Raw genomic sequence first — 16,169 nt, forward strand, 5'->3', positions numbered from 1 at the left:
TAGGGAAGGGCCACGTAATTCTTGTTAAGAACGGAGGCACAACGTGCAGCTGAGTTTTCTTTGTTAAGCGAAACCGCTTCAAATTTTCGAGTAATATTTAGCCGGGTATTCATAACTAGCTAGTTTCTCAAGAACGTTACCTGATGGCATTGGATTGGGCAATTGGGAAAGAGACGTAAAAAAGTGAAAAGGAATATAAAAACTTATGCTTGCAAGAAGAACAGTTATTGTTACAATTCAACCAATGGATTTGGGTATCGCTGCAATTGTAGCCAAGGCTACCATTGAAATCCTTACACTGAAGAAGGATGTACAAGTAAGACCAATCTTTTTGAACTTGGAATCTTTTTCCAAATGGACAAAGGATACAACTATTAAGCTATGATCCACCTCACTAAAGATTATAACCCAGTTTGCAACCATTGCCAAAACTTGTTAATTTACCTTTACTTTTAGTCCATCCTAATATATTATTGTTACCTCAATTCTTGTTGACTTCAACATATTTTTGCTCTTGCTAGATATTAATGAGTGCGAGGATCCAGAAAGCAATCCTTGCGTAGGAAGGTGCATCAACAAGCTAGAAAGCTTTTCTTGCCTCTATCCTTATGATCAACATGGTGACGGTAGTAGAAAGCAAGAAAGCGGTTACATGAAGAAGAAAAAGAAGACACCCTTCCGACTAGTTGTTGCATTAGATGACACATTCAAATTTTCTTATAATTACTAAATAAGTAGCTACGCCTAGAAGCTAGAGTTATATGTTTTAATGAATTACTTGGTCTAACGTTAACTGCTGGAACACTCCTAGAAAGCACATGTTAATTTGTCATGACCCACTTTCGTGTGAGATGTGTAAGTTTTGATCTTAATTAATCAAAACTCACATAATATGTTCACAATATACATTAGATTCTTGTTACCAAGTAAGATTCTACTAAAATCTTACTCGCAATCGCAGCCCTAACCACCATACTCACAAAAACAAAATTATCAAGGGTGTGCACAACATTATTAAGGACATTATTGAACCTATTTTATTGTGGATAAAACAATGGATTCATATACACACGGAACTATATATAGTTTCATAATACTATTCCAAAGATAAAAATGCATGGAAAATGCAACGTATAAGTTAATATTTCACACGTAGTAACTTATATAAATTTTCTTTGAACTCTAATCTGTTATATTCCTGTATAGAAGGAAAGTTATAAAAATTAGACAGGAAGAAAGAAATTTATTGACTATTTCTCATGTTCTGATAGATCAATAAGAGTTCAAATGATGCTTATATAAATTGCTAGAATAATGTAATCATTGGGCAATCTTTTTAAACATTATAAAGCTTTTGTAATAGGAAATAACTATATAAGGGATTAAAAGTTTTTAAAATTTTAGATAATAGAACTTTAATAGAAGTAACAACCTAACAAGATTTTATCATTTTTAAAAATTATTCTTATTATTAGAAAATATTGTATGATATGCCTACCAAATCTTGATTTTCGATATGATGTGCCTGAACCCATATTCAAATAATAAAAGAGAAAAGCTAATCGATAAGGGTATGATTGAGTAGAGTGCTAAAAGAAAGTGCGTAACAAACAAATTATCTTATTTTTCTAAAAATTATAAATTTTTTATTTTTTTTCTAAAACAAGTCTAATCATTATCTAATATTTAAAAAGGTAATTCAAAATATCTAACTAATCCCATATTTTGTTTTTCTTTCAAGCGCAGGGGGTTGAGGGGAGAAAAAAAATTTTTCTATTAAGATAGCTTGTGGTTTTTGTTTAGTTTTAAGAAGTGAAAAAAAAAATTCTCTATTAAGATTGCTTGTGGTTCTTGTTTAGTTTTACTACCATACCCTTGTATAAGGAATATCGTGTTGTCATGCAAAGCTGCTTGCATAGTATGCCTCAACTCTTTGATTATATTTTTTTCTAAAATTTTTTTGAAAAATTATTTTTCATTAAGAAGTACAGTTATGCTATTCCTAATAAGATGCTTTAAATATGTTATCAATCCGTATAAGAATAAAATTTAATTGATCCTACAGAAACATGATGTATCATTTGCTTCAAATCTAACTTCTGACGATCAAGATAATGCCATGTAGGAGTATTTGTTGATTTGTTTTGTTTTTTTTTTCAACAAACAAGCTTATAATTAGAGTGGTAAAATTCCTACCATTGTTTAGAGTTTCAAACATGGTCTACCATACTGATCGGTACGGATCGGTACGTACCGATACCGAACGGAACCGGTACGGTACAGCTATATTTTTTGGTTCTGACTATTCGCAACCTGTACCGGTCCGTACCGAACCGATACCGGCCCGTACCGGCCCGTACCGAACCGGTACCAACCCGTACCAACCGGCTCGTACCAACCCGGTACAGTACCGGTTCGGTTCGGTATGGTACGGTACCGGTGCCCACCGGTACATCGGTATGGTCGGTACAGCGGACCTTGGTTTCAAACCTTAACAATTAAAGCATCTCCTATGCTTAAACTTGTTGCTGGAAAATGGACCCGGGGGTGACCACTGGCTGAGGAGGAGGAGCTCCGGCGGGTGGTGCGTCAGCGGGCTACGTCCTCCGGGGGACCTGCAAAAAGCCGGTGCCCGGGGTTTCCGGCACCGGCCTTCCAATACTTAAGTCAAAGTGGGCTTTTGTGGAGAAAAAGAGAGTCTGTATGCAGGAGTCAAAGTCAGAAGTCCCCAGTCCCCCCTTTAGAAGAAGAAGTTCCCTTTTTATAGGAGGGATGCCAGGGTTACCTGCGATGTGACTGGGCGAATTAATGGGTTACCTGTCACGACCCCCGTCCCGTTCCCGTTACCTATCAATCATCAATAAATTCTGAAAATTTTGGCATGATACATACACAAAATGATCACCTTTCCTATATTGACATGTCAGGATTATCTCAATACATACAACACTACCTGTCGGAGCAGCAATCACATAATCTGTCACATAATAAACCTAGACAATATATAGCAATACATTATCACAGGCACACAACTGATCTGCACATATATATATACCTACTTTCCAATCCATCCATGGTCAACCCATATCCACAACAGGATCTATGACTGTAACTATACACTATATACAACAGAAGGTTTATAATACACCAAAAGGTATAAACCTCTATCTACATTATACTATGGAGCGGCACAGCTAGCAGGCAATCTCTAATCCTGCTCCTCTCTATACAACACCTGTCCTGAAATCAAAAACACCAAACTGGAGAGTGAGTATATGAATACTCAGTGAGTGGAGTAGTGAGTACTATGCACATGAGACAAGATATAATCATGGCTCGAGATGAAATCTCAAGATCAATAACAAGATGAACATGAACTCAACATAGAGAATATGGAGTAAATCATCAATATCACCACAATCACAATCAACTCATCTGGAGCGCATATGGAATAATCAAGTAAACATATATGCTACTCATGAATATGCTCGACAGATTATAATGCTGGAACATACAAATCGGGTGTCAATATGCTGAATCATCGATAAATAGCTATCGGAAGGTGGGTCTTACGCCTCAGGCGAACCACAATAACTCTCTACTGCCATATGCATACATAGAATATGACACCACACCAATATGTAAATCAGGGTGTCAATATGCTGAAACATCGATAAATAGCTATCGGAAGGTGAGTCTTACGCCCCAGACGAACCATAATAACTTTCTACTGCCATATGCATGCGTAGAATATGACGCCACACCAATATATAAATCAGGGTGTCAATATGCGAAGTCATCACTAGACAGCTGTCGGGAGGTGGGTCTTACGCCCCAGGCGGACCACAACAACTCCCTACTGTCACATGCATATGCAAAATAAGACACCACACTGATCATGTAAATGCCGGCCAGTATCCAGAATAGAAATCCATAAAAACTCGTGAGAATCATCTCACATCTGACTACTAAATGGCACCTCGCGGAAATTCTACATCCGCGGAAAGCCATACTGCACCTCGTGGGGTCTTACTATGCCCGACGGCAAGCAGAATATAAGTCGTAGGACCGGCCGATCCTACACCTAGGGTTGTGTCCCTCCTATGAAGGGACTGGGCTCCGCCCACCCAGAAGGCTACTATGTGCACACAGGCTGATGTCCAACCCCATCGACTATAGGTGTCCTGTAGATACTGCCAAGCCATGCATAAATGCCATAATGCACCCTCCCAATACTCTACTGAAAATGAGTATAATCAAGACTACCATTCACTCGACCACGACCCAATCATAAACTAACATCAGGGTTACGAGTGAGGGTCAAGGAAGTGCAATGCAACTCAATATACCACTGAAAAGGCTCTACAAATCTTTGAAATAGAGGAAATGAAATCAATTCACAAAAGAAGTCATTTCACAATTTGGAACCTGTTACGGGGGAACTTAGCCACCATGCCCCACGTGACCGGCACGCGCGCCCGGGAAAACTACGGCTGCCCCTTGATCCAGCAATCCGACCTCGGGTCGGATATCTTCGGCTCCGCAGCCCGACCCCGAGTCGGCTGCCCCTTGATCCAGCAATCCGACCTCGGGTCGGATATCTTCGGCTCCGCAGCCCGATCCCGAGTCGGCTGCCCCTTGATCCAGCAATCCGACCCCGAGTCGGCAATCTCTGACAACAACAGACTGTTCCCCTGAGGCACGCCGCGGCCCCCTGCTCCACTACTCCCTGCAACGGCCGTATCCGACGCTGTTTCACGATCCCCTGTAACAGCCGTACAAAGCAAAACTCCACTACGCCCTGCCATAGCCGTACCCAGCGCTGCCCCACGACGCCCTGTAACGGCCATGTCAGTGGCAACCCCATCGCGCCACACGATGACCAATCCCCAAAAGAACCCCCCAGCCTGGTATATATGCGGCTGGGGGGAAGGGGGAGGGTAAGCAAGATTTTCCAGAGTATCATCTTACCTGCTACCTCTCCTTCTCCTTCGATCTTCCCTAACTTGATCGTCGGAGGGCCCCCACTACCCCGGTGGTGGTGCGAGGCTTGCTTGCAGGTTTTCCGGCGGAAGGTGGAGCGCAACCGAAGCAATTCCAAGGGAACCCCGTTCACACCGCTGTGCCAATCGTTCTCGGTTTGAACCCCCAGCAACAGTTGACGCTAGAGGAAGGGCCGGATCTCAGAGCGATCGTAATGGCACGGCGAGGTGGTCGTGGAGCTTCCAATGCTTCCGGTCGCGGGGCCTCTCACGCCTCTGGCCGGAAGGCCGCTGCATCTCCAACACACTCTCAGCAACACTCCACCTCCCCACCGCCCGTTCAGACGGTCGAAGCCGCCCAGTTCGACCAACTAACCCAGCAGGTTCGCACCCTCGCGGAGGCGGTGCAGAATCTGCAGGGTGCGATTTTCCGGGCGCCGCAGCGGGCTCAGGAGCCGCCGCGGCCTGAGCATTCGCCTGTCCTCCTCAACCCGCGCTCCTTCCTCTCCCATGGGGATGAGCGCCGGCGCGAGGAGGATTCTCGAGCACGCTCCATTCTGCCGGGACTTTCCCACCGGAGCCGCGCAGGGTCCGAGAGGCGGGCCCGGGCGCGTTCCCAGACCCCCCAATCCTCGAGGAACCCGCGCTCCAGTCGGTCCCCCTCTCGCCGCTCCTTGTCTCCCACCCACCGGTCGCGCTCCCTGGACCGGCGGGTGGACGATCTCCACCGACAACTCCAGGTCCTGAAGGGCCATTCCAAAGATCCCTTCGCCGACTTAGAGATCTCCTCCCAGCCGGCGCTTGCCTCGAGGATCCTGCGGACCCCGAATCCGCCGGGGTTCAAAATGCCGGCGATCGAGCCCTATGACGGGGCGGCGGACCCGCGGGATCACGTCGAGAGTTTCAGGACCCTTATGCTCCTCCACGGAGCATCAGATCCCCTTCTCTGCAAGGCTTTTCCGGCAACCCTCCGTGGCCCGGCGAGGGCATGGTTCGCCGGGCTGGAGGCCGACTCAATCCGGTCCTTCGACCAGTTCACTCGCCTCTTCGTCACTCATTTCGCCGTCAGTAGCCGGCGGCGACTGGTCTCCGACTCCCTCTTTGATGTCCGGCAAAACGAGAGAGAAAGCCTGCGGGATTATCTTACCCGCTTCAACAGGGCTACGCTGGAGGTCCGGAGCCTGAGTCAGGAGGTAGCTCTTTCAGCCCTGAAGCGTGGCTTCCGGAAGGGCAGACTCACCTTCTCCCTGGACAAACGCCTGCCGCGGAGCTTCCCAGAGCTGTTGTCCCGGGCGAACCAGTATGCGGACGCCGAGGAGGCGGCCGCCCACCGGAGCAAGGAGGCCGCCGAGATCCCTCCAAAGCTTGGGAAGAAAAGGCGGAAAGAGGCACGCCAGAGGAGGAGCCCGACGCCCCAGCGTCGGCGCAGAAGCCCGTCGCCGGCGAAGAACCACGGCGCCCCACGCCCTCGTTCTCCGCCCCGACGTTTCAACCAGTACACCCCTCTCCTGACTCCCCGGGCCAAGATCCTTATGGAGATCAAGGGGCGGGAGGACCTCCCGGCCCCGAGACAGATGCGGAAGATCCCTGGGAAGAGGCCCTCCCGGGCGTACTGTGAGTACCACCGAGACCACGGCCACGACACGGAAGACTGCTTCCAGCTTCGGGACGAGATCGAGGCTCTCATCCGCCGGGGGCGTCTCGGTCGATATGTGAGCGACCGACGTCCCCCCGCAAACCCGCGTCCGGCCGACCCGGCTCCTCCGGGGCCTCGGGAGCAGAATCGACCCGTTGCGGGCGTGATCCACACTATCACTGGGGGCTGCCCCCGACCCGTGAGGAACGCAGGGGGCTCGACGGAGGCGTCGGGGGCGGCCGTCGCAAAAAGGCAGAGGGTCGGCAACGTAATCACTTTTTGTGATGAGGATGTAAAGGGGGTTCAGACCCCCCACGATGACGCCATGGTAATCTCCCTCACCATGGCAAACTATGATGTAAGGCGTGTTCTTGTGGATAGTGGAAGCTCAGCTGATATCTTGTTTTACGAGGCCTTCCAAAAGCTGGGCTTGTCCAGACAATTGTTGCACAAAATGTCCACCCCCCTCGTAGGATTCACCGGTGACGCTGTCCCGGTGGAAGGTGTCGTTGAGCTGCCTGTGACTGCGGGCGTCGCACCCGCAGAAGCCACGGTGCGACTCGGGTTCTTGGTCGTCCGTGTTCCCTCGGCTTACAACGCTATCCTCGGACGACCCGGGCTGAACGCCCTTCGTGCGGTGGTCTCCACGTACCACTTGCTCATGCGGTTCCCCACGACGGTCGGGATCGGGGAGGTCCGAGGTGACCAACCGACCGCACGGCAATGTTTCTTAGCGACCCTCAAAGGGAAGAAGCCCGCAGAAGCCCTAAGCGTCGAGTCCCTTGATGCCAGAGACGAGGTGGCCTTGCGGCAGGGGGAGCCGGCCGAGGGTGTGGTCGAAGTTCCCCTCGAGGAAGGCCGCCGGGACCGGGCGGTCCGGGTCGGCGCCAATCTCGACCCGGGAGCTCGGGCCCGGTTGGTGGAATTCCTCCGAGCCAATGCCGATGTATTTGCCTGGTCGGCGGCCGATGTACCTGGGATCGACCCGGAGGTCATCTCTCACGCCCTCAACGTCGACCCGACCCACCGGCCAGTGAAGCAGAAGAAGAGACACTGTGCCCCGGATCGGATCCGGGTGATCGACCAGGAGGTAGACAAACTCTTGGAGGCAGGATTCATAAGGGAGGTGAGTTACCCTGAGTGGCTGGCAAATGTCGTACTTGTCCGGAAGGCGAGCGGGAAGTGGAGGATGTGCGTCGACTATACCGACCTGAACAAGGCGTGCCCCAAGGATAGCTTTCCGCTTCCGCGGATAGACCAACTGGTCGACACGACTTCCGGACATCAGCTGCTGTCTTTCATGGACGCCTTCTCCGGTTACAACCAGATAATGATGGCCCCACAGGACGAGGAGAAAACTACCTTTATAACAGACCGGGGGCTGTACTGCTACAAGGTAATGCCCTTCGGTCTGAAGAATGCTGGCGCCACTTACCAGCGCCTCGTCAACAAAATCTTCAAAGAGCAAATCGGCCGGAATATGGAGGTGTACGTGGACGATATGCTGGTGAAGAGCCGCCAGGCAGACCAGCACATCGTGGATCTGGAGGAGACTTTCACCACCTTGCGGAAGTTTCGCATGAAGCTGAACCCAGCGAAGTGCGCCTTTGGCGCTTCGGCCGGGAGGTTCCTCGGTTTCATTGTCAACCAGCGGGGTATCGAAGCCAACCCGGACAAAATCAAGGCCATCCAAGGTATGTCCCCTCCGACCAAAGTGAAGGAGGTTCAGGAGCTCGCTGGAAGGGTCGCCGCGCTCGGACGATTTGTGGCAAAATCGGCCGAACGCTGCCAACCATTCTTCAAGGTGTTAAAACGCCCGAAAGACTTCCTCTGGACGGCCGAATGTCAAGCAGCATTCGACCAGCTCAAGGAATACCTGGCGTCTCCTCCCCTGCTGTCCAAGCCGCAAGAAGGGGAGATGCTCTACCTCTATCTGGCGATCTCCCCAACCGCGGTCAGTGCGGTGCTGGTTCGGGAAGAGGCAAAGCTCCAGAAGCCCGTGTACTACATCAGCCGGGTCCTACGGGATGCCGAGGCGCGGTATACGAAGGCTGAAAAGATCGCCTTCGCGCTGCTGACCGCGACCAGGAGGCTCCGCCCCTATTTCCAGGCCCATTCTGTTACCCTCTTAACTGATCAACCACTACGACAGATCCTCAGCAACCCCGAGAATGCGGGACGGCTGGTGAAGTGGGCAATAGAACTCGGTGAGTTCGACATCCGCTACCAGCCTCGGCCCGCCATCAAGGCCCAGGTGCTCGCGGACTTCCTCGCTGAGTGCACGGTGCAGGTGGCGGAACCTAGACCGCCGGAAATGCCCAGCCTCGACCTCCCGACCTGGACGCTTCACATCGATGGGTCGTCGAACCCCGAGGGTGGAGGGGCCGGGCTGGTCCTTACCAGTCCTGATGGAGTGATAGCCGAGTATGCATTGAGGTTTGGATTTCCAGTGACCAACAACGAGGCGGAGTACGAGGCCCTAGTCGCGGGACTCAAACTCGCCGGGGAGCTCGGCATCCGGCGTTTGAAGGTCTTCACCGACTCCCAGCTGATGGTCGGGCAGGTCCGTGGGGAGTTCGAGGCCCGGAGCCCGACCATGCAGAACTACGTCCGGAAGGTGCAAGCACTCATTCCCGACCTCGGCAGCGTCGACCTCCAGCAGGTCTCCAGAAGCGAAAATGCCAGGGCCGACAGGTTGTCCCGCTTGGTGGGCGCAGAGGCGCGCAACCTGTCGAGGGCAATCTACCTGGAGACCCTGGATGCCCCGAGCATCGGCGAGGCTGGGGCGGTGATGGCGATTAATCCGGAGCCGTCTTGGATGGACCCGCTCGTCGCCTACCTCGTCGAAGGGATCCTTCCTGAAGACGAAGATCAAGCTCGGCGACTTGTCAGGAAGTCCGCCCACTACGTACTCTATGAAGGGAGGCTGTATCGGACCTCGTTCACCGCCCCCCTCTTAAGGTGCCTCCGCCCCTTGGAGGCGGCCTACGTCCTCGGCGAAGTCCACGAGGGCGTCTGCGGATCGCACTCGGGGGCTAGGTCCTTGGCGCACAAGATCATGAGGCAAGGCCATTATTGGCCTACCTTGTTGGAGGACTCAAAGGATCACGTACGGAAATGCGACGCCTGCCAGCGCCACGCCAACATCCAGAGAGTCCCTTCTGTCCCCTTGGCACCAATCACCGCACCCTGGCCCTTCTCACAGTGGGGAATGGATATCCTCGGACCGTTCCCCGTCGCTTCCGCCCAGCGGAAATTCTTGATTGTTGCAATCGACTACTTCACCAAGTGGGTGGAGGCGGAGCCGCTGGCCACTATCACGAAGGCGCAAGTCCGGAAGTTCGTAAAGAAAAACATCATTGTCCGATTTGGGGTTCCCCGGGTCCTCATCTCGGATAATGGTCGACAGTTCGACAACAAGCATTTCCGTGACTTCTGCGAGGAGTTCGGGATCGAGCATCGGTTCACATCTGTGTCGCATCCCCAAACCAACGGTGAGGCCGAAGTGACAAATCGGACAATCCTCCAAGGAATTAAGGCGCGAATCGGTCGGACGAGGCAAGCTTGGGTCGAAGAACTCGAGAACGTCCTTTGGGCGTATCGGACCACGCATCGGACCCCTACCGGGGAGACGCCTTTCGGCCTAACCTATGGCACGGAAGCGGTCGTCCCCGTGGAGCTCGGACTCCCCTCGCCCCGGGTGGCCGCGCACCGACCCGAGGCCAATTCGGAGCAGCTCCGAGGGAACCTGGACCTCTTGGAAGAAGCGAGGGAAATGACGCAGGTCCGGATGGCGATGTATCAGCGGAGGGTGGCCCGGTATTATAACTCCAAAGTCCGACCAAAACTTTTCAGAATCGGAGATCTGGTGCTAAGGCGGGCCAAAGCATCTCAGCCCGCGGAAGGTGGGAAGCTGGCGCCAAATTGGGAAGGCCCGTATAGGGTTCGCTGGGTAAACCGACCTGGCTCCTACCAGTTGGAGGCACTAGATGGTCGAGAAATTCCAAGGAGCTGGAATTCCGCTAACCTGCGGGTATATTACCAGTAGAAAGACAAAGCCAGAAAGACAGCTCAAAAAATATATAGTTCTTTTCATTTCAATAATTCCTGGTTACAATGGCGTGTTCGTGTGATTACAAAGAATTCCCAGAGGGGGATTGGGGAGTAAAGAAACTAAGGAAGAGGTGGGGACTCCGTGGAGCTGAAGATCTGGGATCCCGAACCCTCCGCCCGAAGCAGCTGCAATCCCACTGGCCGTGGGTGCTTCCCCCCGGAGGCGCCATCGACGCCTCATGCAAAAGACGAAGAGCCGGCGCGGACGAAGAAGAAGTTCACACTGCTTCTAGAGGAACGCCACCTCCAAGGGATATTCCGGTCCTCCCCAGGAGAAGGGAAGGAAAGGAATATAAGGGAGAAGAGCGCGAGGAGGCGTGATCCCGGATGAAACGCCTAGAGTGGAGTTCCACCGGGGAGAATCCTCCCATTGATCCCAGATGAAACGGCTAGTTGGTGGAAGTCGCGAGGGGCGCGCCTCCCGTTCCTCCGGCTGGGATTTTCCAACCACGCGCCGGAGAGGAGGTCCATGATCCATGGCAACCTGAACAGCTCCGGCTTGGCAGGCTCCACCGCACCTGCGCTTATATTTATAGCCAAACTGTGGCCCCCCGGTCGTTCCGATGCGGGTGGCTCCAATAAATGCGGGCACATCGAATCCGGAGCCGTTCCGGCTCTCGAGGTTTATCCCCCCACGATCTCCTAGGCATCATTCTCCTTAATTGCATTCTTCGTACAGGACACTCCGGACGGCGTGTATCCCACGGTCCACGTATCTCCGCACGCGCCCAGGCCGCATCCGCCTCGAAGAACGCGCGTATCGCGGCCGCTTAACTGGCACTCCTCGCAAGCAGCAACTGGCCGGTCCGATTTCCCAGGTAACGCCTCAATTAGCATTTAATGGCCTTCTAGTGTTCCCCAGGCGACGCTTCGAGAGGGGGAGAAACACGATCGCAGCTGGCCACGGAGAAACCCCGTCGAGCGGCAAGTGACAGGCGCGTGGCCAACGAGCAGAATTTCTCGAAGCTCGGCCCTCGGATGCCAGGCTAACCTGATGATCATCCCGGGAGCAGACTAGCCTGAAGCCCCGACCGGTCGCCTCAGCTTGCGCCAGCCTTGGCCGACCAACGAGCGGAATTCTCCGAGGCTCGGCCCTCGGATGCCAGGCTAACCCGATGATCATCCCGGGAGCAGACTAGCCTGAAGCCCCGACCGGTCGCCTCGGCTTGCGCCAGCCTTGGCCGACCAACGAGCGGAATTCCCCGAGGCTCGGCCCTCGAATGCCAGGCTAACCCGATGATCATCCCGAGAGCAGACTAGCCTGAAGCCCCGACCGGTCGCCTCGGCTTGCGCCAGCCTTGGCCGACCAACGAGCGAAATTCCCCGAGGCTCGGCCCTCGGATGCCAGGCTAACCCGATGATCATCCCGGGAGCAGACTAGCCTGAAGCCCCGACCGGTAGCCTCGGCTTGCGCCAGCCTTGGCCGACCAACGAGCGGAATTCTCCGAGGCTCGGCCCTCGGATGCCAGGCTAACCCGATGATCATCCCGGGAGCAGACTAGCCTGAAGCCCCGACCGGTCGCCTCGGCTTGCGCCAGCCTTGGCCGACCAACGAGCGGAATTCCCCGAGGCTCGGCCCTCGGATGCCAGGCTAACCCGATGATCATCCCGGGAGCAGACTAGCCTGAAGCTCCGACCGGTCGCCTCGGCTTGCGCCAGCCTTGGCCGACCAACGAGCGGAATTCTCCGAGGCTCGGCCCTCGGATGCCAGGCTAACCCGATGATCATCCCGGGAGCAGACTAGCCTGAAGCCCCGACCGGTCGCCTCGGCTTGCGCCAGCCTTGGCCGACCAACGAGCGGAATTCCCCGAGGCTCGGCCCTCGGATGCCAGGCTAACCCGATGATCATCCCGGGAGCAGACTAGCCTGAAGCCCCGACCGGTCGCCTCGGCTTGCGCCAGCCTTGGCCGACCAGCGGAAGAATTTCCTGAGGCCTAACCCTCGGATGCCTGGCCTAGCGCCGGAAGAATTTCCTGAGGCCTAACCCTCGGATGCCTGGCCTAGCGCCGGAAGAATTTCCTGAGGCCCAACCCTCGGATGCCTGGCCTAGCGCCGGAAGAATTTCCTGAGGCCTAACCCTCGGATGCCTGGCCTAGCGCCGGAAGAATTTCCTGAGGCCTAACCCTCGGATGCCTGGCCTAGCGCCGGAAGAACTTCAAGAGTCAGGAGTCGGCGAGACGCTACCAAGAGTTAAGAAGAGGAAGGACGAAAGTGAAATGAGGAAGCACTCTGTTTGCATTAACTTTCGTTGCATCAGGGCCGAGACCCATACAACATGGCAAAACGCCAACATACAAAGAAAAGAACAAAGAAAAGTACAGAGAGTCAGTTTGGAGGAACCCCTGAGTCGGGAACGGCGAGCACGTCCACGAAGGGTGGGGAGACGGTTGGAGAATCGGCAGGCAATGGCATCGGAGGGGAGTCGAGGAGGGAGACTCCACTCAGGTCAATTCCGGGGTATTTAGCGGACACCCTTGCCAGGCCTTCATCGAAGCCTAAGGCAAAGGAGTCGGACCCCGCGTCCGACATGTCACGGATGAACTCGGCGGACTGACGATAGGCCTGTACCGCCTGACGCCCGATTTCCGCGCTCTTCTCGGCCAGCGCAGCCTCCGCTCGCTCCGTAATCTGAGCTTTCGCTTCCATGACCTTCGCCACAATCCGATCGTCCGCCTCGGAGGAGACCCTCAGCAGATCGGCCCGAGCCTCCATGTGCCTCGCCTCGGCAGCGACGCGAGCAGCCTCAGCCTCCTCCAGGCGCGAATGAAGCTCCTGGTTGCTCGCACGAGTCCCCTCCAAGGCCGACTCCAATTCGGCCAGCTTGGCTTCAAGAGATCGGGTTCGGTTGCGGGCGTTGTCGGCCGACTGCTGGGCCTTCTCCCACCTCTCCCGGAAGTCGGCAGCCTTCCGGGACTGCTTTTCGGCCCGCTCCTCCGCCTTCCTGATCTCGCTTTCGAGACCCGAGGCAACCTTGAGTTGCTCCTGAGCATCCAACAGTTGCCTCTCGAGGACGGCGAAGCCGAGTGCCCGCTCTTCGGCCACCTGGAGCCTCGTTTCGAGGTCCCTGGTCGTCCTCCCCGCCGCAGCCTGGCCTCCCTCCTCTACAGCTTTCAGTCGGCTCTCGGTCCTCGCCAGAAGCCTCGCCTGTTCCTCGTGGCTCTCCTCCAGGCGGATCATGTACTGGGCGAGCTAAGAGATAGAAAAAATGAGAGCGTCAGACGGGGATCAACAGAGCCTATAAACGACGAAAGCGACCAAAAGAACACTCACCGACATGAGACAGACGCAGCTGGCAGCTCCGACTTCAGGGATGCTCATCTGCCGGACCTGCCTACGGTCCCTCTCCAGCAGCACCGTCTCGACGAGGTTTCGGGCGCCGGCGAAAGTGAAAGCCGACCCCGACTTCGCCCCGGAGCCGGACAGTGGTTCTGCAGCCTTACCCTTACCCATCGCTTGGGAGAGAGTCATGCCAACCGTGCGCGGGGCAGGGGCCGCGCCAGAGATCGACAGGGTCCCGCTCGGCCGGGGCCTCGGCGCGCCCCCCCTTCTCGTATCATCCGAAGCCGACCGAGTCGAAGATCGGGCTGGGGACCGACTGCGTCCGACCCGGCCGCCCCGGGCGCGCTCGGATGACACCTCCGGAAAAACGATAGTCTCATCACTGGAGGGCTGATACGGCGTCAACTGTCGGTCCGAGCCCGCGGCGTCCCCCTGATCGATGGGCCCGGACCCGTCTGTCGGCGTCGGAGTCGCCTGCTGGCGGGGCTTCTTCGCCGGTGGGACCCCGCTCGGAGGAGTCCGTTTCTTCCTCCGGACCGCTTCCAGTAGGGACGCCCTACTAACAGCCATTGCCTTGTCCGACTGCATGACGTCGTCAATTTCTGCAAAAAGGACGAGATGGTTAGAAACTAAGAAACCGATGGAAAGAAGAAAGGAAAGAGGAGAAAAGAGCTAAAAAAGAAGAAGTGGTGGCGGGCTCACGGTCGGCGGGGACCGAGCTCAGACCGACGTTCACCAAGGCATCCTCAGAAATAAGGCTAGCCACCGGGGGGAGCCGGCCCTCGGCAACCAACCCCCTCAAGACGGCGACGCCATCGGACTCCTCCCTCGACAACCTCGATAGGCCGATCGGGGACTTCATCGGCGTCTCCCAGGTTGTCCCGATTCCCCAAGAGGGATCTACGTCGATGAAAAAGAAACGCTCCTTCCAGCCATGAATGGAGGAAGGAGCCTCCTTGACGAGGCCGCACCCTCGCCGCGCCGCAAAGCACCACCACCCTCTGTCCCGGGGGTGGCCGTTCAGGCCATAGCATTCCCAAAAGACGTTCAGGGTGGCGGGAACCTCGTGCATGCGGCAGAGAACCTGGAAGGCCGTCAGGGTACGCCATGAGTTCGGCACCAGTTGCGTCGGCGCCACTCTTAAACCTCGAAGCACCTGCACGACTAAGTTCGAGAGGGGAAGGCGGAACCCAGCCCGAAGGATGTCCTCATTGATGGCGACCTTCCCTGGAGGAGGATGGGACATCCTCTCCTCAGGCCCCGGGAGCGTAACGTTGCAGGTTTCGGGAAGGTGGTACCGGGCCACGAACCTATCTAGGTCTACGGGGACCAGCTCCGACTGAATGCGGTCTGCTCTTACTTCGTCCATCCCTAACGGCCAGTGGATCTACGGTCAGGACGGGGTCAAGAGGGGAGAAGGGACCGGAACGACTGGGGTACACTAATACGAAAGGAGAAAGTACGGAGGGCCCTAAATTGCAGAGTGGGGCAACTCACCGGAAGGGAAGGAAGAACGGCTCCGAGAGCGCCAAAGGAGGAGCGAACGAACAGTCCGACGGCAACGGCAGCAGCACAAGGGAGAAACTCGAGGATGCCTGTGAAGAGAAAGGCGGACGGGGGAGGGCCCCCGGCTAAATAGGCGGAAAGGCGGGTGACGCCTCGGTGACGCCAGAGGACGTCTGGCTGCCGAAGGTTCGTTTGATGTCCGCCGAAATCCGCAGACCGCCAGATCAGCGACAACCGCCATACGCCATAAAGAAGGCGGGGAGCTCGAAGCGCGCGCGCCTTTCCGAGGGATGGCGGCAATCTCGAAGCATCACTCCCTTCACCCGTTCCCCTCCTGGTTCCAGGCTCGGAAGTGGGGGGCTACTGTTACGGGAAAACTTAGCCACCATGCCCCACGTGACCGGCACGCGCGCCCGGGAAGACTACGGCTGCCCCTTGATCCAGCAATCCGACCTCGGGTCGGATATCTTCGGCTCCGCAGCCCGACCCCGAGTCGGCTGCCCCTTGATCCAGCAATCCGACCTCGGGTCGGATATCTTCGGCTCCGCAGCCCGACCCCGAGTCGGCTGCCCCTTGATCCAGCAATCCGACCCCGAGTCGGCAATCTCTGACAACAACAGACTGTTCCTCTGAGGCACGCCGCGGCCCCCTGC

The 16,169-nt window shown here is 55.1% G+C and overlaps 1 protein-coding gene across 1 annotated transcript; it reads right to left on the reverse strand.

The window, feature by feature from the left end:
* Window positions 1–3,569: 3,569 nt before the first annotated feature.
* LOC148714174 (uncharacterized) lies at window positions 3,570–14,181 on the reverse strand. Its single transcript, XM_089929346.1, has 3 exons — window positions 14,002–14,181; window positions 13,287–13,920; window positions 3,570–3,601 (listed from the first exon to the last, which is right to left on the reverse strand). Exons 1-3 carry the CDS (start codon window positions 14,179–14,181, stop codon window positions 3,570–3,572), a joined length of 846 nt encoding a protein of 281 aa, XP_089785472.1.
* Window positions 14,182–16,169: the final 1,988 nt, after the last annotated feature.

This window comes from Phoenix dactylifera, chromosome 3 (genome assembly GCF_051530095.1).
Source record: "Phoenix dactylifera cultivar Ajwa chromosome 3, Ajwa_hap1_PhDact_Kaust_v1.1, whole genome shotgun sequence".
NCBI lineage: Eukaryota > Viridiplantae > Streptophyta > Magnoliopsida > Arecales > Arecaceae > Phoenix > Phoenix dactylifera.